The sequence below is a fragment of the Pollicipes pollicipes genome, unplaced genomic scaffold (assembly GCF_011947565.3).
Source record: "Pollicipes pollicipes isolate AB1234 unplaced genomic scaffold, Ppol_2.1 Scaffold_1246;HRSCAF=1457_pilon_pilon_pilon, whole genome shotgun sequence".
Taxonomy (NCBI): domain Eukaryota; kingdom Metazoa; phylum Arthropoda; class Thecostraca; order Pollicipedomorpha; family Pollicipedidae; genus Pollicipes; species Pollicipes pollicipes.
Genome location: NW_023595899.1, coordinates 78,940 through 106,893, shown reverse-complemented (window position 1 = coordinate 106,893; position 27,954 = coordinate 78,940). Strand labels below are relative to the sequence as shown.

General features: G+C 50.4%; 2 protein-coding genes across 9 annotated transcripts; one reads left to right on the top strand and one right to left on the bottom strand.

Moving 5' to 3' along the window:
- Positions 1 to 4,111: 4,111 nt before the first annotated feature.
- On the bottom strand, positions 4,112 to 14,234 carry LOC119091708 (sodium- and chloride-dependent glycine transporter 1). The gene is made up of 16 exons (XM_037214582.1): positions 14,111 to 14,234; positions 13,451 to 13,649; positions 12,300 to 12,431; positions 11,675 to 11,818; positions 10,077 to 10,233; positions 9,482 to 9,614; positions 8,706 to 8,840; positions 8,228 to 8,331; positions 7,806 to 7,930; positions 7,376 to 7,559; positions 7,015 to 7,096; positions 6,469 to 6,654; positions 5,857 to 6,030; positions 5,394 to 5,511; positions 5,110 to 5,164; positions 4,112 to 4,850 (listed from the first exon to the last, which is right to left on the bottom strand). Coding segments are annotated over exons 1-16 (2,007 nt in total). The 5' UTR covers positions 14,189 to 14,234; the 3' UTR covers positions 4,112 to 4,849.
- Positions 12,450 to 27,954, top strand: LOC119091789 (pyrroline-5-carboxylate reductase 3). Of its 8 annotated transcripts, none has more exons than XM_037215070.1 (2): positions 12,450 to 12,542; positions 26,157 to 27,954. In XM_037215070.1, the coding sequence occupies exon 2, from the start codon at positions 26,176 to 26,178 to the stop codon at positions 27,568 to 27,570; it is 1,395 nt and encodes a 464-aa protein (XP_037070965.1). In that variant the 5' UTR covers positions 12,450 to 12,542; positions 26,157 to 26,175; the 3' UTR covers positions 27,571 to 27,954. The 8 variants fall into 8 exon arrangements, with proteins under 8 accessions (XP_037070965.1, XP_037070670.1, XP_037071036.1 ...); XM_037214775.1 differs by lacking the exon at positions 12,450 to 12,542 and adding an exon at positions 24,098 to 24,169; XM_037215141.1 differs by lacking the exon at positions 12,450 to 12,542 and adding an exon at positions 24,116 to 24,142.

The following is a 27,954-nucleotide window of genomic DNA, read 5'->3' as shown; positions in this document are numbered from 1 at the left end:
TGTTGTCTCTTCTTGACGTGATTTTTAAAAAAAATGATGACACCCGGCCTATGAATGGTTTGATAATTCTGACCTGGTTTAAATGGTTCCTCTCCAACGGATTTGCTATTTGGCCAATCATACAATCATTCCCTTTTGAGGATATGTCGTTTGCAGGGATTCGCAGCGTGCTGTCAGTTGTAAGAAGCGCGGCAGACTTGGCCTGGTCTGCCGGCTCGTTGCCAGGCAGCGCTACGTGGTTCAGAATCCAGACCGACACTGCGTGTTCTCCGTTTACTCTCAGCGCAGCGAGCTTTCCTGCAATCAGGAGTATTAAATAAGTGTCGGACGTTTGAGCGTTTTCAATCGCTATGACGGAGCTGAGGGATCAGTGAAGATTGTGGACGATGGAGGTTGAATCTTTGAGACACAGTCAAGGCGGCCCGAAATGGCGCACAATTCAGCGGTAAAAACGGAGGCCGAAGAGGGCAGTGCTATACGCTCGCTGCTTCGAGACGACACGTCTGAGCATTCTGAACCACGCGCCGTTTTAGCACCGCCGGTGTAGAAATGCCCAGAGCGTACGCACTTTGTAAAAAAAGCCTCTGGGCTTTTTTATTTGAGCTCGATGATGGATGCGTAGAGCCCTTCTGAAACTGAATGAGTGATATATGACTCATGGGCTGGGCGACTTGGCACGGCCATATATGACCCATGGGCTGAGCGACTTGGCACGGCCATATATGACCCATGGGCTGAGCGACTTGGCACGGCCATATATGACCCATGGGCTGAGCGACTTGGCACGGCCATATATGACCCATGGGCTGAGCGACTTGGCACGGCCATATATGACCCATGGGCTGAGCGACTTGCCACGGCCATATATGACCCATGGGCTGAGCGACTTGCCACGGCCATATATGACACATGGGCTGAGCGACTTGGCACGGCCATATATGACCCATGGGCTGAGCGACTTGGCACGGCCATATATGACCCATGGGCTGAGCGACTTGGCACGGCCATATATGACCCATGGGCTGAGCGACTTGGCACGGCCATATATGACACATGAGCTGAGCGACTTGGCACGGCCATATATGACACATGGGCTGAGCGACTTGGCACGGCCATATATGACCCATGGGCTGAGCGACTTGGCAGCGGCCATATATGACCCATGGGCTGAGCGACTTGGCACGGCCATATATGACACATGGGGCTGAGCGACTTGCCACGGCCCCGGAGATAAGCTGCAGCGGGTCTGTTTAGTGTTTTGATCAACACCGGGTTGTGCAGCTAACCATTTACACGCACACAGAGTGTTTGAGTTTTACTGGTCCTTCCCGGAGAAAAGTAATGTATTTGATGGGTACTGAAGGTCCGTTTGTATGCTGGGTGCGTGGGGAATTGGCTAATTCTTGTCGCATACAACATTACCAAGGCGCGTCGTCTCAGATCAAGGGGGGGTTCATTCTCGTCTTCCAGCAGGCTCGCTGTGGATCACGTGCGGAACGCACCGGTGACTGTACGAATGGATACGTGGTGAATGGTGTCTAGCACTTCCTAGATCCGCGTGCTAAATCATAAGCCAGCACGTGTACCCCAACTTTGACCTGGCTAGCCAACGCTACAATAGAAGCATACACTTGCGGTTTACTCGGCATGTCATACGTGACACACACTTTTAAGCACTTCACACGGAAATCCTTAAGTGGTCCACATATGAAGGGTGATAGTCAAGCACCACGCCCAGGAACTTGAAGGTTTTCACCACTGAAACGACGGCCGCCACACAGCTTGACCTGCGCGTCACTGAACGGTTTCCACCGGCAGACAGACCAGGCAGACAGGTGTCATGCCTTTAAAAATGAGATTCGGATCCCATCCGTGAGCCCAACGACTGAACTCTACGCCGTTCGGACTCGACGGACCTTGACCGCACTCTGGGGCGTGACCTGGGACTCCCGCCGTCCGCGGGCGACACCGGCCAGGGTGGGGCTCTCCTGGCAACCACGGCTGGCGGGAGGTGACGTCGAGGGTCCGTCTGTTTCTCTCGGTGGTGGTGCGGGGGGCGGACCCATCGGCCCCGATGGGATGGCGGGGCACGCAGGCGGCGGGGGTCGATGGAGGCGGCGGGGTGAGAGGGACCGGCGGGCCAATCGCGCCGCGTGCCCCCACGCCGCGAGGTAGGTCGAGGGATTCAGGGCCGGCCGCCTAGGCCAGCCGTCTCACCCCCGCGAGAGCACCGATGTGGGGGAGTGACGGCCGACCGGTGCTGGCTCACAGGCACGGAGGACAGTGCCGTTGCTCTTGGAAGCGGCCCGAGGTGGGCTCCCGCTCTGAGCCGGTTCATTTCCAAGAGCCTGTGCTCCCTCCGATGACACGTTCGTAGTGAGGTGCGCCCCGGCCCCCGCCCAGTGGAGGCGGGTCTGGTGCCCTGCCTCGGGCGTTTGTAGCTTTTGCAGGCTTCTGCCCCTCACCCCAGACTCTCCATGGGCTGGCGCTCTTCCAGAGGACACGATGGCAGCAAAGGCTGCCCGGCCAACTCATGGCTGCTTTCTGTTTTGGCTGTTTTGCCGCAACCACAGGAGCGAACCGCCCTGTCATGGGAAGGGGGGGGGGGGGGCAGAAGGAGCTTGGCGTTCCTCGGTGTTCGCACACGCACCACGCACCGAACCGTAGATCATCTTTTGACGGCAGCCCCAGGATAACTTGCCGTATGATATTTAACTAAATGCCGTTTATAGCCGGATGTGAAAGACCTCAATGCCCTTTGCTGGCATGTGTTGCTGTTGCCATGTTAAAATTTGTACAACGATAGCCTCTTAAAACCATGCCAAAAATGACCTAAACGAGAAACACATATTGACGACAGTTTTTGGGACGGCGTGTAAATTGTTCAACTTCTAACAGGTCAAAAAGGTAACAATTCAGCAAATGCTTTGAGAGTCAGCCAACCAACGATCGACTGGTTATTAAAAGATAACGATGGGAGAACAAGTTAATCAAGGGATCACTCGAGATCGTCTCGTTACTATCGGTCATTTTAGACGCGGCATGACCGCATTCGGTAAGCTTCACCAAGTTCAACCGTGGTTTCGCCCGGGGAACGGGCTGAGAAAATGGGTACTTCCGGTTAATCTGTTAGCATGAAACGTAACCCCATTATGTGTCCATGCAGCAACAGCCAGACAGATGGCAGAGGTCTCCAAAGTAAGCTCCATCACCATTTGTCCGTCGCGCAAAAGTCTATGGAAATTAATGCATTGAGTGAAAACCGTGATCCGGCGTATCCGGCGCGATCCGGCGTGGTCGAACAACTGATCAAAGCACAGGTAAGCCAAGACTAGATTTGGGCTCATATTGTTACTACAACACTGTTGAACTTATGCCCTCTAATTTAGTGCACTTCTCGAAACCCATTGCAAACATTAAACTGTTATCTCTTCACGTTGTTTTTTTATAATAAGCCCTCTGAGCATCTGATTATGTGACGCCCTCCCCTTGTCAAAATATGACGCACGCATTGATTAGGGGTTTAACTGGGCTGTTTGCACGGACTAACCGTGGCTGAGCATGGTAAATATGACATCTTTATTTATGCTGGAGGCGGTTTTTGAGTGTATAATATTTTATGTGAGGGGTTTAATTTGGCAGACAAGGCGACTGCTTTTCATAAAGAGCACGTTTGCTTGGACAATTAGGTCGCGTTTTTGGTTTTGGTGATTTAAGTTTAGCCTACGAATCGGGATATCGGATACACCAAACAGTTCAACTTACTGTGGTGTATCGCTTGTTAAGATGCATCACTCACATCGTTTTCGGCAGTTGTAAATTTGCCGTCTCAGCGGGCCGACCGAGGACTGAGTGTCGGCCAACCGCCGACTGGGCGTGGGCTGAGCTTGGGCTGAGCGTGGGCTGAGTGTGGGCTGAGCGTGGGCTGTCTTGACAGCGATGGCAAGTGGTCGCTTCCTACGTAGTTGCAGCTGTATGGGACGGCAGGAGTAGAATATGATGCGCCAGTATTCATTTATTTTGACGTAATTCTCATCAACATTTATTTATTTTCACTTCTGACATGATGCATATAAATACCCAGACGGCGTTGGGTACACGCTTCCCTTGTCATAACGATAAGAGATGATGGCTTAGCGAGCGACTGGAACCATCTGAAACGATAGTCATGGGAGGAAATGAAGAGTTAAAAAACTCCTTGGGGCTGCGGTGCTAATCTCTAACAAGTAGAGAAACACGCGTCGTTCTAGAGAGCATTTTACGACATTTTAGGGGAACTATGGTTCCAATATTGATCTCACTGATTGAGCTAACCATTCAGTGGATGGGGTTGCGGCTCCTCTTCAGAGACACAGTGCTGGAACACTGCCTTATCCTTTTCCTGTTCTTTCATATGAAATATCTCACAAAACACATGCTTACTTCATACGCCACACCATGAAACAGCCTACAATTGTGCAAACGTGCACAATACAAAGCACCGCCACTCGTGGACAAGAACCTATTGCACTTGGTCTTGATTCACGCTGTATATCACCGTCTTGTCCGTGATCATTTACCATATTGCAGATCACCAATTACCGTTACGGAAAAGTATCCAAAAGTTCCAGCATCACTCCACAAATATGAAACATCTCCAACCGCAGGCATTTGCGTGACATGCCAAAGAAGTGTATGTGATGCCGTTGAGGGCGTGGAAGACGCTACGCCCACCACGGCGTGAATGTCATGTCGCGTCACAATAACAGCTGATTCAGCACTGGGTGCCCGACGCATTCCAGCCAGTCGTTGTCGTCATATTGTCGCCATAGGTGCGACGACAGGGATGACGCGACTCAAGGTGTACAAATCTGAAATGAGGGAAGATCAGAGCGTAAAAAGGAAGTTTAAGTAATTCGGAAGCAAAGGAGTCAATGATGGCGAGGACCATTACTAACTGTTGGCGGCCGTTTGTGCTTGTAGCTGGTCAGGCCATGCTTCAAAAACAGTCGTTCGTTCGTGGGCAGTCACGTTTGTTTTTGCTTGTCTACGAGATAGTCTATGTAGTCACATTAGCTGCGATGACGTTGATAGCAAAATAATTTGCCGTTTCGAAAGCGTCCATCTTACCAATACGGAATGCTGTCCTCTCCACTCTCTTCCGAGAAACTACCAAGGGTAAAATCTGAAAACAGGACATTGGATCACGAGGACTCGCGGTCGGATGCGTCATGTACTCGTTTTGTCTATGGGGCTCACATTGCGTCGGCTTGCATGCGTGAGGAGACATACGAGGGCGAAGCACACGCAACAACAATACAATTTCTAACTCAACGTAACATTTGGTGCCAGCCCCCGTGCCATTGCACTGGTAGATATCACCGCTACAACGGCGGTGACGGACACGCACTGACCGTTGCAAATCTGCTGGGACCCGTGGTGGGTCCCTCGGGCCGCCATCTTGGCCTCGGTGCGGTGCACAGGCAGGGCGGGTCCCCAGGGGGCGTCCGGACTCGTCAGGCGTCGCACCCTCTGCACACGGGGAACGGAGGGGTGATGTGAACAGGCTTCATTCTATTTACCCGACAAGGAGAATACTTCACCTCAGCAATCGCCGTGGGCGTTCATCAAGCCCTGCATCAACCGCACGCTGTTGCATAAAACGCAAACGGCTCATGGGCTGACTCCGGTCTCCTGACGCTGCATCGTGCTTACCAGGACACTAAGAGCCTGTGTTTCGAAATGTAAACGTTCTGTTTGCTGTAGAAAAAGGCAAACCCTTGTACGTAGCTGTTCCATACATGACAAACTGCGAAATGCACTCGCATACAAGCGCCACAGAGCGTAACTTCACAGTAGCTGAATATGCATCGTTACCTGCATGAGCGACAAACTGCTGTCCATGCTGCACAGCTTGATGGCGGCCACCAGCGGTATCATGGCGACCGACGTGAGGGAGATGATCCAGCCCACCGCCGTCGCCCACAGCGGGAACTCGTAGGCGCCGTACGTCAGTGGCGAGTGGTCGATCCAAGTGAATAGCAGTAGACCCTAGAGAGAGACAGAGTTTCGCCAGCGATCGTTTTGCACGCTACCGGCCGGTAAGTCTGCGCCGCCGAAAAGACGGGCCTCCTGAGACACGTTCAATAATGCAAAGCAGCAGCTGGAAGTTCATGGTTTAGATACACACGCGTGGCCGTATAAGGGAGCGCGGCAGCATGTAGCGTAGGTACGATGTGCCTTCTAATGCAAATGCTTTGCCAGCAAGAAGACCCAATTAAAAAAAAAATGATTGCATATTCTTACCTTACTGCAGGCATATTTCACGCATCTGCACACTCCACTAATTATAAGTCAGCAGGCCATCGTAATGGTCGCGTTCACAGCCGACCGTCACATGGTGATACGCTTGCCACACGACTCCTCGCTCATCTCCAACAGCACGGCGCACAGATCAAATGACCAGCACAGACTACCAGCGCGGCCTACCGTCACCATCACGGGCGTGACGAGCTTCCAGGACCACTTCCACCAGACGTAGTGGAAGGGGTAGTAGCCGAGCATGGTGCGGATGTCGTCCAGAAGACGGTCGGCCCCGTAGATGTGCGCCACGACCAGCACCTCAGCCATACCCACGGTCAGCGCCGAGAAGGTGCCCGCGTAGCTGTCCAGCAGCTGGTGACACGGAGGTGGCGAGGCCAGTTATAAGGGCACGATCAGGGCCGCACACGGTCAGACTGTGAAGCACGGTCACGGTCAGCAAGGTATGGATGATTGATTGAAATGTGAGGTGATGACAGTTATTTAGACGGTACGAATCGGTTGCAAACAGGCTGGGCCGTCGCTTGTCGTCTATAACATAGTGTCCCCCTCGCTCCGTCCGTCCATTCGTCCCCCCCTCCACCCCCTCTCCATCTCTCCCTTTTTCATCCATTTCTCACCTCTCCATCCCTCCATCCTCCCATGTGTCCTCGCTTGCTCAGTCTCTCCCCTACCCCCTCCCTTTGCCCTCACATGGAGCAAGGACAAACTTACAGTGAGAATGTACAGACCACCGCTGCTGCACAAGGGAAGGCCACAGCCGAACATAAACAGACAGCTGCCCAGGAGGACCCATCTGGGAACAGAACAGAAATCACATGAAACAGGCCATAGCGTGGTTATTTGAGTACTATCGGGACCATGTCGCGCAGATGTCTAACCTATAGAATCGTCTGGCATGCTGCTACGCCCTTAACTCGCGGTTGTTTAAACCATGTGCCTTGGAGAAATCTCGTATCATACGCGTCGCATGACGTCAGCAAATGCGTCACAAACGCCCACGGAAACCCAACACCCCGCCAGCTGCAAGTTTCCAGCCGAGGCGCGACGCACGGGCTCCGCAGAACACACGCACGTGTGGTGCTGACGCAGTCGGTGGGGGTAGAGGTCAGTGACCGTGCTGATCACTGTCTCCAGCAGGGTGAACTGCGTGCCCAGTCCCAGCGTGAGCAGCATGGAGAAGAAGAGGACGGACCAGAGCGGCGACACGGGCAGGCGCGACACCGCCTCCGGGTAGGCGATGAATGCCAGGCCGGGGCCTGTGGACGTAGCGTTCGGCTGAACTACAACACGGGTGGCGCATACCAGACGGCTGGTGCACGGACTGCAGTTGACCAGGGAGATAAGAGCCGCCAGATCCTGATAAGTCACATGTTCGAGGTGCTGACTTGGGAATTTGAACGTGTGGACAAATGCCATGTACAAACATGTGCAACGGAGCTCTAAAACGTCACGGGTTCTGAAACTGGGTGCCGGCGCGGGCACTGAGCAGCGACATTACTTACCTTGGGCCACCACGTCTTCCACCTTCACCCCAAGTTCATGCGCCATGAAACCGACGATCCCGAAAATCACGAAGCCAGCGAAGAAACTCGTGAAACAATTACCACACGAGATGATTATGGCGTCCCTGCAACGCAATATACTTGTCATGCCATGTCCGTTTGGGAAGGACCGGGACGCTCCAAGCCGAATTATCAGCGCATTGATTCGCAATCGCGAGCCTGTTCTAAGTCACATAACCGGAATCCAAATTGCGCCTTGACTACATACCAACTCCAGTTGTCTCCGTGGCTATTAAGTGCTTCTCGAACATCGTTCGATCTCAAATAATGGAAAGTGAATTATTGCCCCGCCTTGAAGAACAGCGCGACAAGGACGTCCTGCACCCAAAGCACACCGCCAGGCCTATCATCAGAGTACCCGCCTGAAGTGGTTGTTGTGGAACTTGTTGTAGGAGGCCAGGGTGATGAGACCGCCCCAGCACGGTGACAGAGAGAAAAATATCTGGATGGCCGCGTCTGCCCACACCTGAAGCAACGCAACACCGGAAGTGATGCAAAACAAAAAACCGTCTCTAAAGCCTCTAAAGATAACTCTTAACAGACCTGCAGACGAAAGCCTCGAAGAACCCCGAGATGCAGGCTACAGAAGGTCAAATACAAGACAGGGTACACACACCAAATACGAGCAGTCGTTATGTCATGCATTAAAACATAAGCTTGCAATTATTCTGTTTGAATTTCGTCACGAAAAAAATTATTTGTCACAGGGTAGGCTGAGAAGTACCAATCACATGCAAACATCTATGGGCAGCCTGACACGCAAACTGTAACGTCCATGCACTTCAGGCTTACAACGACCTGACCTGAGCATGCCAATCAAAGACGGTAGAGTTTCTCCACCTTAGCGCTGGCCAACTTCTCCCAGCGCGGCGTCAGGTAGAAATAGATGCCGTCCACGTAGCCGGGCAGGGTGGCGGCACGCACCAGCAGACACAGCAGGATCAGGTACGGGAACGTGGCCGTGAAGTACACTGCCTGGAACGGGGGGGGGGGGGGGTGAGAAGAACTAGGGTGAGAGGGGAGGGGTATAACACAGCAGCCGTGTCGGGGAGGGTCGCGGAATGTGGCACACAAGGAACTGGGGGACGGGGGACGGGAAGCCATGTCCACACGCTTAACATGGAAGCTTATATTAATCCTATGACATCGTGAAAGCGACCTGGTTTGGTACATTCACTTTTGGGGGAGGGGTCCCTACGCCGCTGGCGTGTTTAAGGCACATGCGTATCAACTAGGTTTGCGTGGAATGTTTGCACTTTGTAGGTATGATGCACTTTTGGATAAGGACTCCCAAATTATTGCCGGCCCGTGACGTGAAGCGAGCGCGAGTGATAACATCGTAGAGAACGGTAAACGACATCGGGCTTCCATCTAATCCATCCATCATATCCATCTAATTCATGATATCCATCTAATCCATCTTAAAAAGATCGTCCACTCAAGTTGTGCAGACTTTCCACACATAGCACAGGTGTTGCCATGACACGGAATCACAACGAAGGCAAGAATAACAAAAAACATAGTGACTATCATCTGCATGCCATAGCTGGGGCTCAGATGGCGGCGATGGGAAGCTAGCTCACGATCCGAAATGATAGCTCTAAGTGGTGTCTGACCTTGCCGAAGCTCTTGACGCCCTTCAGCAAGACCAGGAAGACGAGCGTCCAGGCCACCAGCAGGCAGAGGACCAGCGGCCACCGCATGCCGCCCGGCGTGTGTATGCCCTCCGTGATGTTCAGCATGTAGTTACTGCGGCACGCAAGGCAAGGTGGCAGGGCCGAACCCCGACGGTCGGCGCCGACCACTCACGTATTATCATACAGCACAGCGTTACCGAATGGCTCCAAGTGCTTGACATGAAACCCAACGCGTGGGATTAACGAGATATCAAATGCAGTTTCCACGAGTCATCAAAATCATCGATTTTATCAACCTACAAACAATATGGCAAAGGCTGCTTGCTATCAACGACGTGGTCCACATGTGTTGCCAAATCAAACTGCGCGAAAAGTAACGGTGCGTGTTGCGCAGCGCCGACTTCTTTTTCCATAGTTCCAATACAAGACAGTGGCGATGTGACCCGCCGGTTTTGTTTCCCAGCCACTATAAGCTAGACTTACAACGCAGTGTGCTCTCATAGGCAAATACAGCTTATCATAGCCCGCCTCCAGTCCCACACACAGCACAACCAGAGCCAGCTGCGGGCCGTACTGGAAGAACTCATCCGCGGGCATCTTCAGACTGCCGGCCGCCTCGCTCAGCGAGGCCCAGGTGCCGTCATCCACCTTGCTCTTCAGCACGCAGCCTCCGGTGCCGTTCAGCAGGCCGCCGGCCAGCGTGCAGTTCCTCGCGTCGAAGCGGCGACACGCTGTAACACAACACGGCAGAGCGTGATTGCAAGATGCAGCAGAGGCGTGTTTGCAGGCGTTCCTTCACGTTAACTAACAGTGTTGGACTATTAGGCTTCCGGTACTGGATTGGAGCCGTTGAACTATGTGGCTTCTAGTGCTAGGCTGGAACGTCAGGATTGTGTTGTGTCGAGGAGTAAAGAGCAAGACATCTATATTTTGAAAACTAGCACAAACGTCAATACTTGGTGAAAGTGATAAGTAATGTAAGCAATTAAATGCCAAATCAGACGACGCTTTCCGCTCGCACATAACATACTAGAAGACGTGAATTAAGCACCATTTCTCAGGCAATGGGAGTACAGTTCAAAGCAATGGCAGTTTTTCAAAATGTGCTCTTTAAAAACGATTCCGTGCAAGCAGATCGATGTAAGCTGCGCTTCACTATGACGAAGAGCTGTTAAATATTTCATTTATATATATATATATATATATATATATATATATCAATTATCACAACTTACAAACATTACAAAAATGCACATTCTGTCAATGAACTAACGCCCTTCGGGCATGTCAGACACGCCATCTTTTGCTGGCATCTTCCATCCGAACCCAGCAATGCGTCAGTATTTCAGACTGAAACGTTACGGCATCGTGAGCCGAAACCAGAACTGCCGAACTGGTAACATTCTGCCGCTCGGCGTTTGTTAGCGTTAAAAAACTGCTCTCTGGAGCAACAGGTCTCATTTTATTCCTATAAAAGAACACACCATTGGAAAAAATTATCAGCTGGATTAAATCCCTCTAATGAGTACAGCTCGCAAGGATGGTACGTTCTCTAATGGCGCACGAATGCTATTTAACTGCCCCATTGCGCCTTCTGAGCACACTGCAGCGACCACCTTGTGCGTATCTTCTTCCACTCTTATCCCAAACTATAAATTGTGGTTGTGGATAACTTCTTTACGTTGCAGTTGTTCGGGAGGCAAAACTTAAAGTTGTGCCGTGTAATGGAGTCAAATGTTTTTCATCGCATGTACCAAATTCAGCAAGCGCTGGCTTGATTTCGTGCATAAAAAGGCGTGTTTATTGCTTCTTCTTACTTAGAATATGCATGCCGGGGGTATCCAGAACGCCAGCTACCAGATAAACTCGACTGAACCATGAGTGGGTGTGTTAAAGCATGAGAGGGTACCGATGTACCTTGGCAAGCTGGTCCACATGTTTTTTGTTGGTGAAGCGATCTTGAACCGTAAACAAGCAGCATGTTTAGTTCATGCGTGAGTGTCCAGGCGCAGTGCAACGTGCAGTGGTGTTAACACTGAGGTCCCTTTAGACAAATATAAACGGCGTTCATTGTTCCCCGTCTTTCAAACAGGCAATGTGAAGCAAACATGAAATGACATGCAACTGCACTCACACACTATGAGGAGGTCGCTGCACGCTGCGGCCTCTTACCGTCGGTGTTCCACCAGTTGTCGCAGCTGTTCCAGGGAAGGCTGTCCGTGAAGCTGGAGTACAAGTAGAACAGCGTCCACGCCAGGATCATGTTGTAGTAGATACCGATAAAGAGCGAGATGAAGAACATGGCGTAACCAATGCCTGCCGAAGCATACGATGTAAATGACACATGAAGGAGGGCAACGTGATGGGAAGCTAATGGCGGCTGTGCGCATGATGCATGCGTAACCCGGAGTCAGCTGTTTTAGTCTGATGACTACGAGTTTTGACCGGCGTATCAAGATCAGATAAGATAGGCTTATAAAAAGGAAGGTGTGTGGAAACTTGTCTGCACTCATGAGCCGCACAAATGCCCAGAAAATGAACAAACTTATGGATGAAATGTACAAACGCTGAGGAGACACAGACACACCAGTCCACTCTCAGCAGGCATGTGAGCGCGAACTACCAGCACCGACCGCCAGACATCTACCGAAACGCTAGACATCTACCGAAACGCTAGACATCTACCAAGGTGTCGCTGAGCAGACCCCGCTATCCTGCGTGCGACAGCGGCGCCTGCTGGCTGTTTATTCGTCCACGACACGGCTCGTCCGGGGACGCCGCGGCCGGCGGGGCTAACCTTGGAACAAAGGGCAGATGCTCCACACGGCGATCGGCCCGCGGCTGCTGAACTGACCCAGAGTCAGCTCGAAGAAGAACAGCGGCACGCCCGTGCAGAACAGCATCAGCACGTACGGAATCAGAAACGCTCCTACGGTGCAGGGTTAGCCGATGGGGTCGGTGGGTTGCGCAGCACAACAGCAGGAAGCACGGGACCAGAGGCACTCCTGCAGTGCGAATTCGACTAGTAGCAGACAAACAGGTAGGTCTAGAACAACAGGAAGCGCGCGGAAGCAGGTGTAGAACAACAAAAGCATGCCGGGAAATCGGTAGAAGGTAGAACTTTTCAGCGGGCAAGAGTCGTCCAGCACGAAATCAGCCGTGCTGAGCGGTGGCGCGTAGGCAGATCAGCAGGGAACGGGGCTTTTTCTAGACACGTCAGCGGGTATAACATGGGAAAGACTTCTGGGAGTCAGCATCAGGGAATATATCGGAATCACCCGTGCACAGAACCCTTGTCATACCCGCTGCAACATGAATACCGCCGCGAGTTGCAAGTATGTGCAAGATTGTGGTGTATGGCAGTTGTTTAGGGCGTCTACGCGCCAGGAAAGTGGCAGTTGCGCGAGAGAGTTCACCTTGGGTGGTGGCGCGTGGAGGGGGCGCGGCGTGTTCGGACGCCTCGGACGTTATATTATTGCTATTGTTGTTATTACCGAAGTATTTGGCAAATACTCAGGGTAACACCTGACTTAGTGTTTGAGCGGACAGGATACTACAAAGATTATCAATGCTCCTAAGAAGTGTAATCTTTCTAGCGTTTCTAAAAGTTCAATTGTGAAGAGATCATTAATATTTCTCTCCCTCACGCCGATGGGAGCGTGGAAGCCGGAACCGAGCAGGATCGGCAAGTAACTCACAACTCAGCGTTGTCATAGGCCTATCAGACCAGAAATGGCTATGCTGTGTCTTGAGGTCGCTGACGAGTGGAAATGTGACATGACGGCCATATACAATTATAAGTTAATTTCAGGTAAGTAATGTTCAGATTTGTTCGTCTTCCGTCTTAATTACGAACGGGCGAAGCAATTTTAACCAAATGTACCCACAATAAAGAAGACCCCATCTCCTTGAACGTCGAGGACACGGCATTTACGAAGACGAACCCACCTCCGCCATTCTGGTAGCACAGGTAGGGAAACCTCCAGATATTTCCCAGTCCGACAGCATAGGATAGGCAGGAGAGCAGGAACTCCAGCTGGGATCCCCAGCTGCCACGCTCAGCACCACTGGCGCTCGGTTCAGACTTCCCCGAACAAGCAGACAGATCGGTCGCAAGTGGAGCCGAATTTTCCTCACTGATGAACGCCTGAGGACATCAGTGATTGGGTTACGTTTGGAGAGGTAAATGACACTTGGCTAGGCTTCTGTTGCGAGGTGACCAATCATGACTGGAGACGATCGCGCCTTCATTTGCGTGGATCTGGGCGCAAAATACATCCGCGGGGTTTGGGGCTATTTGGCAAATTGTATTCACATTACTGGACACGATCAGATAGATGAAAAGGTGACTGTATTTGTATGATTTACGTTATGGATCAGCACTTACTCGAACGGTGCGATCATCATTGGGAAATTGTTCATTGAATATCTGTTGCGGCTTCATAATCGTTTTATGCCATATCTTCCACTCGGGTCACTGATATAGATCTGACTCCGGAACCTTCGAAACATTTCACTCACTCCCTATTGCTAATGAGATCATTGCTCCACGGATTACTTTTACTATCACTGAGAATGGCGCGAGAACAGCGCCTGTCAGAGTCTCACCATGGCCTGCACGCTGCACGCGCCGTCCTCACTCCTGCCTGGAGGATCCTCGGCAGCTGGCGCGTCTGACGTCCCCATCTCCGTTTACCAGAGCCGGACTCGACCGGACCCACCCTCGCACCGCCTGCCCTCAGCGCGCACTGGCGCCCGTCGGCCTCGGCTCGCCCTCCTCCCGTCCTCGTTCCCGGGAGACCAGCGGCGCCAGAGGCGTGCCGCCCGAACGACAACGGCAGACTAGGGGCGCCAGGAGCGTGCCGCCTGAACGACAACGGCAGACCAGGGGGCCCACTCACAGTCTACGGTGCTGCGTCACAGAAGACCCGTGTTTGTTGCTAGTCCATGGAGATGCCCAGACAGGGACGGCTGTCGCGTGGCGGTGAGGGGGATGTGCTACCTCGAGCTCTTAACGCACCAAGCATGCCAGAGCAAAACGTTCCCATCGTAACATAACGTCAACGTTACGGGTAGTCGGAGCGCGGATGACCAGCACGCGGGAGTTGTGTTTTGAGCTTCGGCATTGCCCGTACGGGTTCAATGCATTAGAGGCACGAACATTCAAGTAAGCCAGTCAAGTACTTCCATGTCAGTTGCGCATGTGTATCCCTATAGCTACCTTTCCATTGGTCTTCATATTTCAGTGGTTAACTTAGACTGAATGATGTAATGCCTGGTTGCCGATTTTTTGTGATTCAAGTTTCTCCGAATAGATGCCAGCCTAGCGTTTTTCGCTTCTGAAAGCGCGTGACGCTTGACTTGACTTGGTTAGTTCTATAAGTGTAGGGATTAAAGATTAACCCACGGTGTGCGAGTCAGCCTTGCCATACACACTGCAAGTACCAATCACATTGTTTCTCGGAACTGATCTACTGAAAAGCCACGTATCACTGACTATATACCACCCCTTTTTCATTGTTTGCTTAGGTGAGAGGCCTCCCAAAAACACGCCAAAACAATACATTGCACTTCTTATCATGTCAAGGCTAGCGTAATTACTCACGAGCGGCCACATAAATATTTCTGGTAATAAAAATCTGAAATATGTTTGTGACCACTCACAAGTTATTACGTTGCATCAACACACGTACATGAACATGCCAGATACATGAATAATCGTTCGCAAGTGCTACCTCTCCTTGCGCCGTTATTCACATGACGGTCAGTTGGCGTGACTGCCGGTGGGACGACCCTCTGGAATCCCATAGAGTCCTGGCGCTGCGGCCAGCACCCGGTCAGCGACTAGCCGGCACGAAGAATAGGGCGTGCGCTTCACAATGGTTGGCGCGAAGCACAGGGATGGGCCGGACTCCGGGGTTCTTATACTCGCACCAGTCTGGAAATTGCAGGTGGTAACAGTGGGCTGTGCAGTGATTAGTGAATCCCGCAAGCCATGCCAGAACGGTTGGCCCCACCGTATAGGTTGTACTTGCAGTCTCCCAGTACGGTTGAGTAAGGTGAGAGATCCAGTCTACTAGCAAAGACGTCCACAGCTGTGCTGAGCTCGACTCTCTGTCAGTTTTTCTGCGGCGAGAACCGTTTCAGATGCACCACAGGGGTGCGAGAGAGCTTCTGAATCAGAATCAGAAGTTCCGGGATCACTTCTGACGTTTTTGCCATGTGGACCAGACTGGGTTTTCGTCTCCATGAAGCACCTCTTCCTTCGTGAGAAGACCGAAGCTGGTCTGGAATCGCACGTGGTCCGTCTTGAACGGGACCGGCAGGCTCAGGTCCCAGAACGGGTCAGACATTGCAGACGAGTGGCCACACACCATGCGCACGGCAGAGTGGACTTGGGATGTCCGACGAGTGGACCAAGGAACTCGGAGCTCTTCAGTAATCAGAAACGCTTCCAGACCTCAATGCTGAAAGTTCGAAGCCTAAAACTGTCATATTAGAAGTAGGGCCTCCGCACGACAGAGCTTTCTGTGTTGCAAAATAAGTCATGTAATGCGTCAATGTAAAGCATGGCTTGAAATGAATGTACAAGACGCCCAGACCTGTCCGCAACGGAGTGGCGTGATCCACGGTAACATGACACCGAGCAGCATCGCCATTCCGACGCCTGTTGATGTCAAACAGGCCAATAAGTGTAAACAATTTGCGATGTCTTCACATTCAGTGGGGAAATCATCCAGATAAACGTCGGTGCGAACATGACCCGCATCGTCGAGGCGCAGTTGGGTTTTGTATTTGCTTTGGCCAGTTGGGTTTTGGATTTGTTTTGGTCAGTTGGGTTTTGGATTTTGGTTGTTGACGGAATGACGGAAAGCGAGATGGCGCCGCAGCACCGTGCTACCGTCGTCGTGCCACATCAGTTGGGATCATCCAGCCTCGAGGACAAGGTGGTCAGTTGGGTTTTGGATTTGTTTTGGTCAGTTGGGTTTTGAATTTGGTTGTTGACAGAATGACGGAAAGCGAGATGACGCCGCAGCACTGTGCTACCGTCGTCGTGGCACATCAGTTGGGATCATCCAGCCTCGAGGACAAGGAACATCTCATGGATTTCAACCATGAGTTTGATTTCCTACCCACTTAAGCTGGGGGAGAGGCTGAAGCCCTCTCCTTCCAGTTTGAGCTCTACCCCATGCAGAACTTCAAGGTGAAAGTGCGGGCAATGTGGTCAAAAACCTGCTTTTGGGATATTTTGGGCGTAAGTGGATTCATTTCTTACTGTTTCGGCCGGGACCAGCCCGGTTGCACACATATAGCTTGATGAATGGAACTGTAATGTTAATACCGCCACCGGAACTGGTGTCCGAAGTTTTCTGATTAAGATCTGTCACTGCACGGCACCGGCACTGTCGGTTCAGGCACTGGCCCAATGCTGGTTGTGAATGCTGTGGTGCGACTTCTTATTCCTCTTGCTCACGTTAATATTGGCTTCTATAAATCATCACAGACTCAAAACAAGTTTCGATAATCGCAATATTTCTCGCCAGTCGCGTCCACGATAATACAAGGAAGAGTTTTACTGAGTCCATTGAACTTGATGAGCATCTAGCCTTGACTCGAAGTTTCTGTGCTGACAAGCGCTGGTGGGCGGGCGCTAGAACGGTGATAGATCAAAATTCCTTCAGGCCATACTTCACTTTATCCACGCGCAAGACCACGAAGGTTCGGAAAATATAAGGCAAGAAATCGCCGACCCCATACAATATGGATGAGAGATTAAAACAATCTACCTCCACAAATGTTGCATGCGTTCCAGATCTGCGCACCAGGGAAGCTCTTGGTATCCTGTCTAGATCGGAAGGGATATCCCCTGGTAGGTAAAAGACAGCAGATAACAAACATAACAATGTGGGGAAGTTGCGATAGGGTGCGTGTGGAACCACGGCCCGGGGGTCATCGGCTAGCGCCGTAAAATGGCGCTCGTCCGACGACACCTTTTTTATAGCCCCCCGTGGCCTTCAACAGCGTATCGCCGAGTGGGGGCGACCTCTATTGATTTATTGAGACGCAGATATAGTGGTGTTGGAATAATAACACAAGACCACAACAGTGTTTTGAACGTAATTATTTTGGCGTGCAGAGACTGTAACAATGCACGTTTGATAGCACTGGCCGGAGGTCACAGGCTGGCACCATAATGTTCGGCCGTGGAATTTATTTTGCATGCTATGATCCGAAGGCAGTGTATTACCATATACTAGCCGCCAACTTTAGCGAACAAACTTAATCATGCCAGCGTTTCAGAAACATTTACAATCACGCACGGAGGCTTCCATCATGTACGCCTGATAGCGCTGTCTGAGGGCTATCGACCGAGGGAGCCACCAAACGCCCGAGATAGTAGTGTCTTGTGCTCGTATTATCAAAAATCGCAATATCCAGCGGTCATAACATCAAAACCGTGGTCATTGGCAGAACTCACAGCATCCAAGCTTGCTACATCCGAAGTTGTAAGATCTTATGTTCAAAATATCCAGCAATCGTGACATCCAATTAATTAGCTTTTACTCCTGCCGCTAGACGTTAGTATGGCGTCATATTCTTTCCATTCTTACTGCTCGGTGACAGAATGGTGGGCATAAAAGATAACTTGCTTGGGTTGTGTATTTCCACCCAAAGTTTCGGATTTCTAAACACTGGTGGGGGGTCAATTTGACCCCTTGAGGTATAGAAAAGGAAAACTAAGAGCTAGGGAAACCAAGGTCACAGGGTGGGTTGGTATGCATGTAAACTGGCTTCTGTCAAAATTCGAGATCCATGCATTATGACCTTTGGGTAAATAAGATCAAACAGAGTCAAACTCAATTTTGGTGCCAAAAGTGCCCTCATATCTCATGCAATAGCCTGAACCTAGGTGCCTGTTCTAAGCAAAATGTAACTATGTTCATGTTATACTAGTGGTCTTGCCTTACCTTTAGAAGGTCATGGTGACCAAAGGCCTGCCAGATTGTTTAGATTATAAATTTCAAAGCATTAATGATAATGATACGCGGTAAGTTCCCGGACACAAAATGTTCATTGAGGTCATTTTAGGTCAATGAACTACTCTGATCATTAAAAGGTCGATGAGAAATGTCTCTTGTTATCGCTGTTATCAAAAATTCGAAAAGAGCATCAGAAGCTACTCCATGAAGCAAACCCAGTAAAAAAGGTTAATTTTGACCTAGGTCTGGCACCATACCTCACCCTGTTTCCTATGGATCTAACCTATGGATTCCGAACAGCCCCTCAGCTCGTGCGCTACACCGTAAGCTGGCCCACTCCTCGCTGCCGACCTTAGCCGGTGGCAGGGTTAATTGTCGCCGATACGCCGCCCAGCCGGTTCGCTTTGATTGATTTATGGCCAGCGGTACGCCGCCTTGCGTCCCGTCCACAGTCGGTCCGACAGCTGCCCCACAGACGACGGCATTAGCGTCAAGCACCACACTCTTGCTCATTTATCCAGGCCGGCCACGGTGTGTTTTCGGGGTCTGGTGGTTTTTAGGTGTTTCCGGTGTAACATATGGCCGTTTTCAGCCATCCCTCCCCACTGTCATGCACTGCCATCCTTGGCAACCTCCTCCCTTCTCCGCAGGTAACTCTGTCTTAAACGTAACGTCTCAAAGTGATAACGTCTGCCTGACCCCTACCTGAGCTGGAGGCGCGAGACAAAGACGGATGTATTGCTTGCCATGAAAGCACGCTAACAGCATACAATTTTTTGGCTTTGAAACACCTCGTTTCTGTCACTCACTCTGCCGATCTAACAACATCTTCCTTTATTTAAGTGGCTTGTCTGAGGCGTTCGTGCCAAGCGCACCTGATCAAACCACGTCTCTCGACGGACCCCATTGCCTCTCAATGCGAAAGAAGCCTCATTTCTGGTGTACATAGCTCTCACTCTGCGTGCCATGCAGCGCGTCATCATCAAGGTTTTACCTGATCCGCAAAACAGACCCACAGTTTAACGCTCAGCATTCGTGTACCGGGCGACGAGGGCTATTTTGGTCTTCTCAACGCACGTTCTCCTCCATTTCAGTTCCCTTCACATCCACTCACGACACACGCATCGGTCGGGTGATTCTGTATTTCAAATCATCATCTGACAGAGTAAGTAGGCTCGCACGACCTCCCCGCTGTAGTACTCAGCGGCAAGTGCCCGTCTCACGGGCCACGATGCCCCGGCCGGCTACGAAACATACGACTGGCTGCGTGACTAAGAAGTGCAGGCCGAGGGGTGACTGCCAGCAGACGCAGATTTCAAGCGTCGTGCAGTACGCAACAGACAGATAGCCGAAGTGAATTCCCTTCGTTGTTCGTTTTAATACAGGGACGTTGCCGAAATCTCAATGCATCTATATCTCTATTCTCGTTTTTCTCCAAGGAATAAGCCTATTACCACTTCCTTTTCTATGTGAACAATATTCATCACAACTACACTTGACAACTTAAATATACTCTTCGATGCGTCATTGTTGGTACATTATGATATATCATTGCACCTTGCACAACATTGAGAGCCAATCGACGGCCGTTATATCTGAAAATCGCGATCACGAACGCCTGATATAAACGACTTTACAACTACATCTTTACTGGCCTGAATCAGTGCACGGCTTATGGAGTGGCAGGGTTTGAAGGACTTTATTACGACGTCATGAATGCCAAGGTGATCTAGAAATACGCTCCTCGAAAAAGACTCCTTATATTTGCGGGCATGCAGTTCAGAAACTAGAGGGGTTTATGGCCTTAATATGGGCAGGGCTGTTAACTACACAGACTGGTCTTTAAGATGACTTTTCTGTTCAAACCCTAAACGAATATGGAGCACCGTCTAACATATGTTTCACGGAGTAAACATGAACGCGTTTCGCGGTCAGCCATGATATCGCGCTGAGGATGCCGGTCGTCGAGTCACGTCGGGCACTGCACATCAATGCCGATATTCACCCAAGCCACAAAGGACCCCTCATGTAGTTTTGAGCGAACTGGGTTTGTGGAACGTGCCTCACTGTACGGTGACTTAGGTCACCGAACGTAAAAAAGACGAAGAAAAACTGCAACAATCATCGCTGAAGCAAAAATCACATCTACACTTCCAGTTTCAACTATTTTTTTCAGACAAATAGGGCCATATGGGTACCGATTTGGAAGGGCCAGGTCTCCATCTAAAACTGAGGGTACGAAAAGCCTCTACAAGTGGCCAGACAACTTCGGTGGCGTCCTAGCGAAGGCCCAAGAGTGGGACAAACTTTCCCTATTTTCTCAAACTTCATGGACTATTTAAGCCGCCGTCATTGTTGGCATTTCCATATTACATATCTGACGACCCGAAAAGCAACGCTGTAAGGCACCTCAAATTCGTGGCGAAAGCAGGATCTTGAGGATACACGATGCACTCAATTTTCATACCACGCAGAGTTGCGACGTAAATTGCAGCTTTCCCACTCAGCCCCACGTTGTAATACTTGTTTCCGCCTCTGGGTATAACCCGGATCAGCGGCAAATGTATGATACACGAAGTGTGTGAAGTGTGTATATATATATATATATATATATATATATATATATCGCATGCAAGTGTTCTCTAAGACCATGGCGTAGGTGCGTTTAATAAGCTTTTTCTGCGCTTGCTCTAGTTTTCTGGGAGGAAGCTTCATTCTCTGGAGGCTGGCGCAATTGAAACACTGTCACCGGAACTGAACAAGCAAACCAACCCCTCAGCCACCCCTCGCCTTATTTAGAGACAAGCGATACCATCAGTGGACTGTATATCTTACAATTCAGCATTGTTTGCCGCCTCAATCCCTATGCTCCTAAAAATGCCGACTACCTTATTTAGACACTGGGCTATTTGACGATTAAACTGATCTTGGTTATGCCTAATCACTATGCCTTACTGGTTATACCTTACTGTAACATGTAATCACATTTTCGTCGCTTGTATGCCGTATGTGTGTACCTTTGTAAATGGAATATGTAACTCCGAAACATCAACCCAACCAATAAATGCCAAAAATCGGTGAATTACTTTTTAGTCTCAATAATGGACAGACAACCGTAATCAGAAAACTGGAGGAAGCGCAGAAAAAGCTTATTAAATGCACCTACGCCAAGGTTTTTACCAACGCGTTTATAGAACGCTACTTGCTGCCTACATATATCAATATGTATATATATATATATATATATATATATATATATATATATATATGTATATATATACACACGTAACGGAGGATTTAGGAAGCAGGTTTTCTTTTGAACCTTGCTGGCTGTCCATCGCAACATAGTCAGCGTTGATGTCCTTGGTAGTTTGTTCAAGGCTTCATATTGTGCACTCATCGTTTTTGGAGTGCCGATGGAGAATGTTGCCAAAGTTATTTATTCAACGTTTCGATCAGTTCCATAATCATTTTCCAGCAAGAGCAGTACATTTCAAAGTACAAATACTAAACATTTACATTTACATTTATAAACATTTACACAGTACAAATACTAAAGTTTTTTATCGTATTGCCATGAAACGCGCCGTCGAGACCTTTGCAAAATAATGTTTACATGCTGGATGCTCTAATTCCAAACACACTTGCATCAACCACATTCAAATGTCACTTGTCCGGTAGGGTTGCATTAGGGAAGGGGGGGGGGAGAAGTCGCATCAGTTGCATGTCGTTAGGTGGTAGCTGTGTGAGTGGTTTGTTTTCTATGTTGATAGACACCATGTCTCTGATGCATGATGTTTCAAATGTCACGAGGCCCATATGGTCTATGGTCTGCGCAAGCATGGTAGTGCTCACGAATGACATACTGCAGGTGAGTGGGATGATGCAGTGTGTCCGCGCACGTGTTTTCGCTGAACCCTGTTTATGTTATTTGTTTCCACCTTCTCTTTCAATTCCTTTCCTTTTTGTTTTCGGTTGGGGCACATGTCACAGTGAAGTATGTCCTTCGAACAGGAGGTTAACGGCTAGCATTATATCGCTTCCTAGCCTCGGCATAGGGGATTTCATGCTCGACTTTTAGGGTACATACGTCTTTTTCTTGGTCCACACAGGACACTCATGTGACAGACAAGTGTGCCCTGCCGCGCCACGACTCATGCACTTCGCCTCATATTTACCCTCATGCACATGCTCACCACACTTCAGACATGTTCGGTCGTTTGTGCGTCTTCCCTCAGGGTGCCCATATTTACCACATCTGTAGCAAGTTAATGGGTTGGGCACATGCTTTTTGACATGGTAGGTTATGTAGTCCAGTTCAAGTTTGGGGGGGGGGGGGCAAGTTGGCACACCAAAGGTGAGAAGTATGGTAGGGGTATTCTCGACCCTTCCTCCCACCTTCTTTGTAAACCTCTGCTCCCACCACACCAATTTTCTTAAACCAGTGAACGATCTCATCCTCAGGAAGGTCCATTAGGTCATAGCCATGTATAGTGCCTTTGCTAATGTTAAGTTTGGGGTCACGGTAGACCTCACACTCCTCTCCCACCAGTGATGATGCCTTCAGAAGCTTTTCAGTTTGGTTCTGTTCTTTTGTTTTTGTTGTTCTTATCAGGAGGCTTCCATCCCGGAGGAGGCTAGCCTTCTCTACTTTGGTCTGTGTACCAATAATATTCCGAAGTCCTGCCTGAATCCATGGCCATCCCTTGGATCTCATAGGCTTTCCACATTCCAAGGTCACTCTCAGGTATGAACCGGCATTACGGTCCACGACGTCATTCCAGAAGTTCTCCACCACATCTTCGGCTTGGGATCGCTTCCCAGGTCGACTATGCACTACCACATCTCCATTCAGTCGGTCAGCGTCAATTCCCACCCCTAACCCAGATCTAGATTTGGAAAATTTTATTAGTCTGTCGTTGAGCAATGGAACAAAGTAGACACTTGAAAAACACAATCACAAACACAATCGAAAGAATCCGCTGACTGATGACCTCGCCGACAGCCTCCTGGGCACGTCCTCCCTGGATCGCTGCAGATCCCACAATGACGTTTCCTAACCACCTCCACCATGCTCCCCGCTGACCACCAACCGGCCGACCTTGCCGCGGCCTAGGAGCAACTCGTACTCAAATGGGAATTGGTATCCCAAAATGATGAAGGTTTTCTCCTCCCATCGAATGAGAAGAAATTCACGATATTCACCTCTAAACAGCCTTATTTCCTCTTTCAGCACTGGGTCACCGGGCTGCTTTGTTTAGCATCTATAAGTACTAAACATCACCACTTTTGGTGCGAATCGGTACTAAACCCCTCAGGCCCTAGCTAAAATCCGTTCCCCTCTTAACGAAGATCCGTACTAACTAGGCTCTAGGACGTGTTGACCGGCCGGATAGAGACTGCCCGCCACCTGGTGGTAGCCAAGGCAAAAGCAGCGCCTTATCGAGAACTTCGCTCATATTTGTAAATGTAGCAGGTTAAAATACTTTTTTATATAGGTTCTGAGACATGTGAAGTCCAAAGTTTAATCCACAGCTTGCTTTGACAAAATACAAACAATCAAAATATGGTCACTAGGTTCGCAAAGCAATCCTCAGATATCGCTGCGTGATGTGCCAGAAATAACGTGAACCGTTTCTCCCCAACATCAACAGAATTGGTAGGAATATAGTGCTACTATTAGTAGGTAAGAATTATACGGGTTGACTTTCTTTTGCAAAAAATAACATCTGGGCATGATGTATCGTGTAATCGGTATAGAAAACCTTGTCGGGACTAGATCAGCGGGAGTAACGGCTTTGTTCGCTCTTGTGAAGGCTTTAGCGAAATGGCGGCCAAGATGGCTGCGACCAAAACTTGGACAATAGCTGGTAGATTTTTAGTAATTCCGGAGTAAATTTGAATCGCATGTAGGAGTCAAGATTGGGGTGCACGATTGGTGCATGCCGCATGAATGCGGATGTTGCTTGGGGTCGGGTCCTATTTCATATCTCATTGAATGATAACTTTCCAAGCAGATATATAACATTCAGTGTCCAAAGTTGATGACACCATGAGAAACAAAGCGTTGTAACATGCATGGTGGCTTAATGTTTGAGAGGCAGATCAACTTAACAGTTTAGGTACGTGCATACCTACCTAGGTGGCATGCTTTTTAAGATGGGTCCAATTAAGGAAGTGAAACCAACAGCTACCAGCATGTGTTGTCCAATGGGTCAAGGAAGTGCATGTACCAATGGTGAACTGTCCCTCTCCATGTACATGGTGCTTGGTGGGAAACAACTTGGTTTTTATTTGATGGTCAGGTGCATCTGCAGTATGTTGGAGTAATAATGACATCAGCTTTGTGCTCAAATTCATATCATTTTTTTGCAAGAGTGTTGCATTGCTTAGACTGGTGAGAAGGTTTTAAAGATGGTAAGAAAATTCCCACTTTTGATTTTACATGCTGTTAAACTGTTTGGCTTCAACTAAGAATTTGAACACAAGAGAGAAAGGTCTAGACAATAGGGACTATGAGCACTGTGAAATTGTTTTGGATTTTAATTATTCAAGATCATTTTGTGAGAATGTAATGGTAAGGTAGTGAGTGCTTATGTGCCATAGCCAGGAGGACCTGGTCTCATTCCTGGTTGAGCCATGGTCCCGAAACATTAAGATTGCTATTGCAGGTAGTAGTTAGTAGCAGTCTAAAGGGGTGTGCAGTAGTGTGCATCACAGTTTGTTTTTAAGACAAAATGTTTTATTATGCTCATCACTAGGACAAGTGATTGAAAGGTTATATGAATTCCCTTACTAAAACAAAATGCAGTCTTCAACTTTTATTTCAGCTGCAAATAGGTTTGAACCTTTCTAGCTACCCACACCAATGCCTCTAGTCAGTAATCTTGTAATAAGTAGTGTCAGAATGCATGCAGATTAAGAACTTTGAGATTGTTGTCAATTCTGTAGTGCAAAGCACATAGGTTCATCATAAATGAAGCAAATTGTCCACTATGTATCCAGTTCTTTGATGTCAATAGGATAATGGATATCTTAGGGATGTGTTAGCCAATATATTTTTGCATGTTGGATGCTCCAAATCAGCTAGCCATGTTTGCATCTTACAGATGGACAGCATTATATTGGCTGAATCTGTGGAAGGTACACAGTAATGCCACTGAGCATTTCAGCCCCTGCCCCCCCCCCCCCCCCCTGAAGAAGGTCAACCATTAAACCTCTACCACCTCCATCTCTCTCTTTAGGGTGTGAACTGAGTTTGTGTACAAAATTGTGCATTGCCTTTGTAATACAGGTTGCATCAAAGCTGAGATAAAAGTTTTCCTTTGACAGTATGTTCTGTGTTTAGAAATTGCTTGATTTTGAAAGAGCTTTTGGCTCTTCACAATGCTGTAACATTTACCCTGCCTGTTAGCAATCCCTTTCAACATGTTTGGTTCATAGCAGCATCCTTGCATTATGTTTAATATTTGATAATATCCAAGTCCTTGGGCTGTGGTTTTGTGACTCTAGTTTTTAAACTTCTTGCCATTGACCAGCCCAACAGGCCATGTAAATGCTTGTTTATAAAACTGTATTTTTTGTGTTGTCATCACTGGGATTGGTCTGCAAAGGTATGGCATTATGAAATACAATGTCCACATTCACTCCACTTGTATTCCATCCACTTACAGATTCTCAAGTAACTAGACTATGGCAGAACTACCTGCACCGACGGAGCTGCTGGTGCAGGTGCAGAAGGATCCCAACCGGGAGGGTGAGACAGTGATCCAGGTGGTACGGCATGCAGAGGGACCACGGCCCACTGACGACGAGGACGACACGGGCGGGGAGGAGCCCGTCGCCCGCGAGCCGACTGAGAGCTCCAAGAAGATCTACCTGCAGCGCTACCGCTCTGCCTGGGAGGAGGTGCCCGCATTCCGCGACTGGCTGATGCCCGTACCCGACGACCCGTTCTCCGCGGCCTGCGCCTCCTGCGAGTGCTCGATGAAGGCCCACCGCCAGCTGCTGATCGAGCACTGCAAGAGCAAAAAGCACCAGCGCCAACTGGGCCACCGCAATCCGCTGTACACGCCCGGGCCGGCGGCACGGCGCGGCAAGAAGCGCGCGCCCGCCTCGTCGCCCACGCCCTACCGGCGGATTATGAAGCAGCTGAAGCCGGAGCGCGATGAGCTCGAGGTATCCTACAACGACTCGAGCCGCGTCACGTACGCCATCGGACTGGGCGCACAGCGCGTCGGCTTCATCGGCTCGGGGAGCGTGGCGCGCGCTATCGCCAAGGGCATGCTGGACAAGGGCCTGGTCGTACCAGCCAAGGTGATGGTGAGTGCGCCCAGCGACCGCAACTTCGAGACCTGGAAGAAATGGGGCTGCCGCACCACGATCAGCAACGACAGCGTGATCCGCACGTGCGAGATTGTGTTCCTGGCAGTGAAGGCGTCGGTGCTGGAGCCGCTGGTGGCGGAGCTGGGTGTGATTGGTGAGGACAAGTCGCGCTGCTTCATCTCGCTGGTGTCGGGCGTGAGCCGCGAGCGCGTGGCCGCGCTGCTGGCCGGCCGGCGTGAGCTGCAGACCGAAATGGCAGAGCTACACGTGGTGCGCTGCCAGCCGAGCACGCCGCTCATGATCGGCGAGGGCTGCTGCTCGTACTCGGCCGCCGCCGACCTGCCGCACCACTGGCTGCTCGCCGTCGAGACCATCTTCTCGGCGCTTGGCATGTGCTATAAGGTGGAGGAGGGCCTGATGGACGCGCTCGCCGGCGCCTTTAGCAGCGGGCCCGCCTTCGCATACTCGTTCGTCGAGGCGCTGGCGGCCGGCGCCGTCAATATGGGCGTACCGTGGCACCTGGCGCGCCCCATGGCCGCGCAGACGGTACTGGGTGCGGCACGCATGCTCATGGAGACCGGCTGTACGGCGTCCGAGCTGCGCGACGAGGCCTCGCCGCCCGGCGGCACCACCTCGGCCGGCCTCATGACGCTGGAGAAGGAGGGGCTCAAGTACGCCGTGATGGCGGCCGTGCGCGCCGCCACCGAGCGCTCTCGCCAACTCGGCCGCGACGAGGGCCTTGCCGGCGACCCGCTGCAGTGAGCCGGTCGCGCGCGCCGCCCGGTCCGCCCCCGCGGGCAGCAGTGTCATGGACGATGTACGCACCGGATGTGGAGGGCTGTAACTCACAGCAAGGCGTGATACATTAAAGGCGGTGCACCGGCGGAAAAGTGGGGTCCCGGTTGTGTGTTCGTGTGCGTAGAGTGTTGTGTGCGGGATAAGCATTCAAGGTCAGTCGTGCTGCCATTGTTGTTTCGTGTTGCTGTCTTCGCTCAGCTTCATGGCAGAAATCCGCGGGTGTCCTATGCGTTTGGTACGCGTTTGGATGTCGGTCGTGTGTGGTGCTGTCGTTTCTTCACCCATTTTGTCGATGTAAGGGCTGGGATGCTGCCCGTGTCTGCAATGCAATAGGATCGCATCGACCCA

Coding starts and splice junctions, on each gene's coding strand:
- LOC119091789 (XM_037215070.1), top strand. CDS start 26,176: ATGGCAGAACTACCTGCACCGACGGAGCTGCTGGTGCAGGTGCAGAAG.
- LOC119091708 (XM_037214582.1), bottom strand. CDS start 14,188: ATGGGGACGTCAGACGCGCCAGCTGCCGAGGATCCTCCAGGCAGGAGT. Junction 12,432..13,450: donor GTGCTACCAGAATGGCGGAG/GTGGGTTCGTCT, acceptor CCTGCACCGTAG/GAGCGTTTCTGATTCCGTAC. Junction 9,615..10,076: donor CCCGCGGATGAGTTCTTCCA/GTACGGCCCGCA, acceptor TGCGTGCCGCAG/TAACTACATGCTGAACATCA.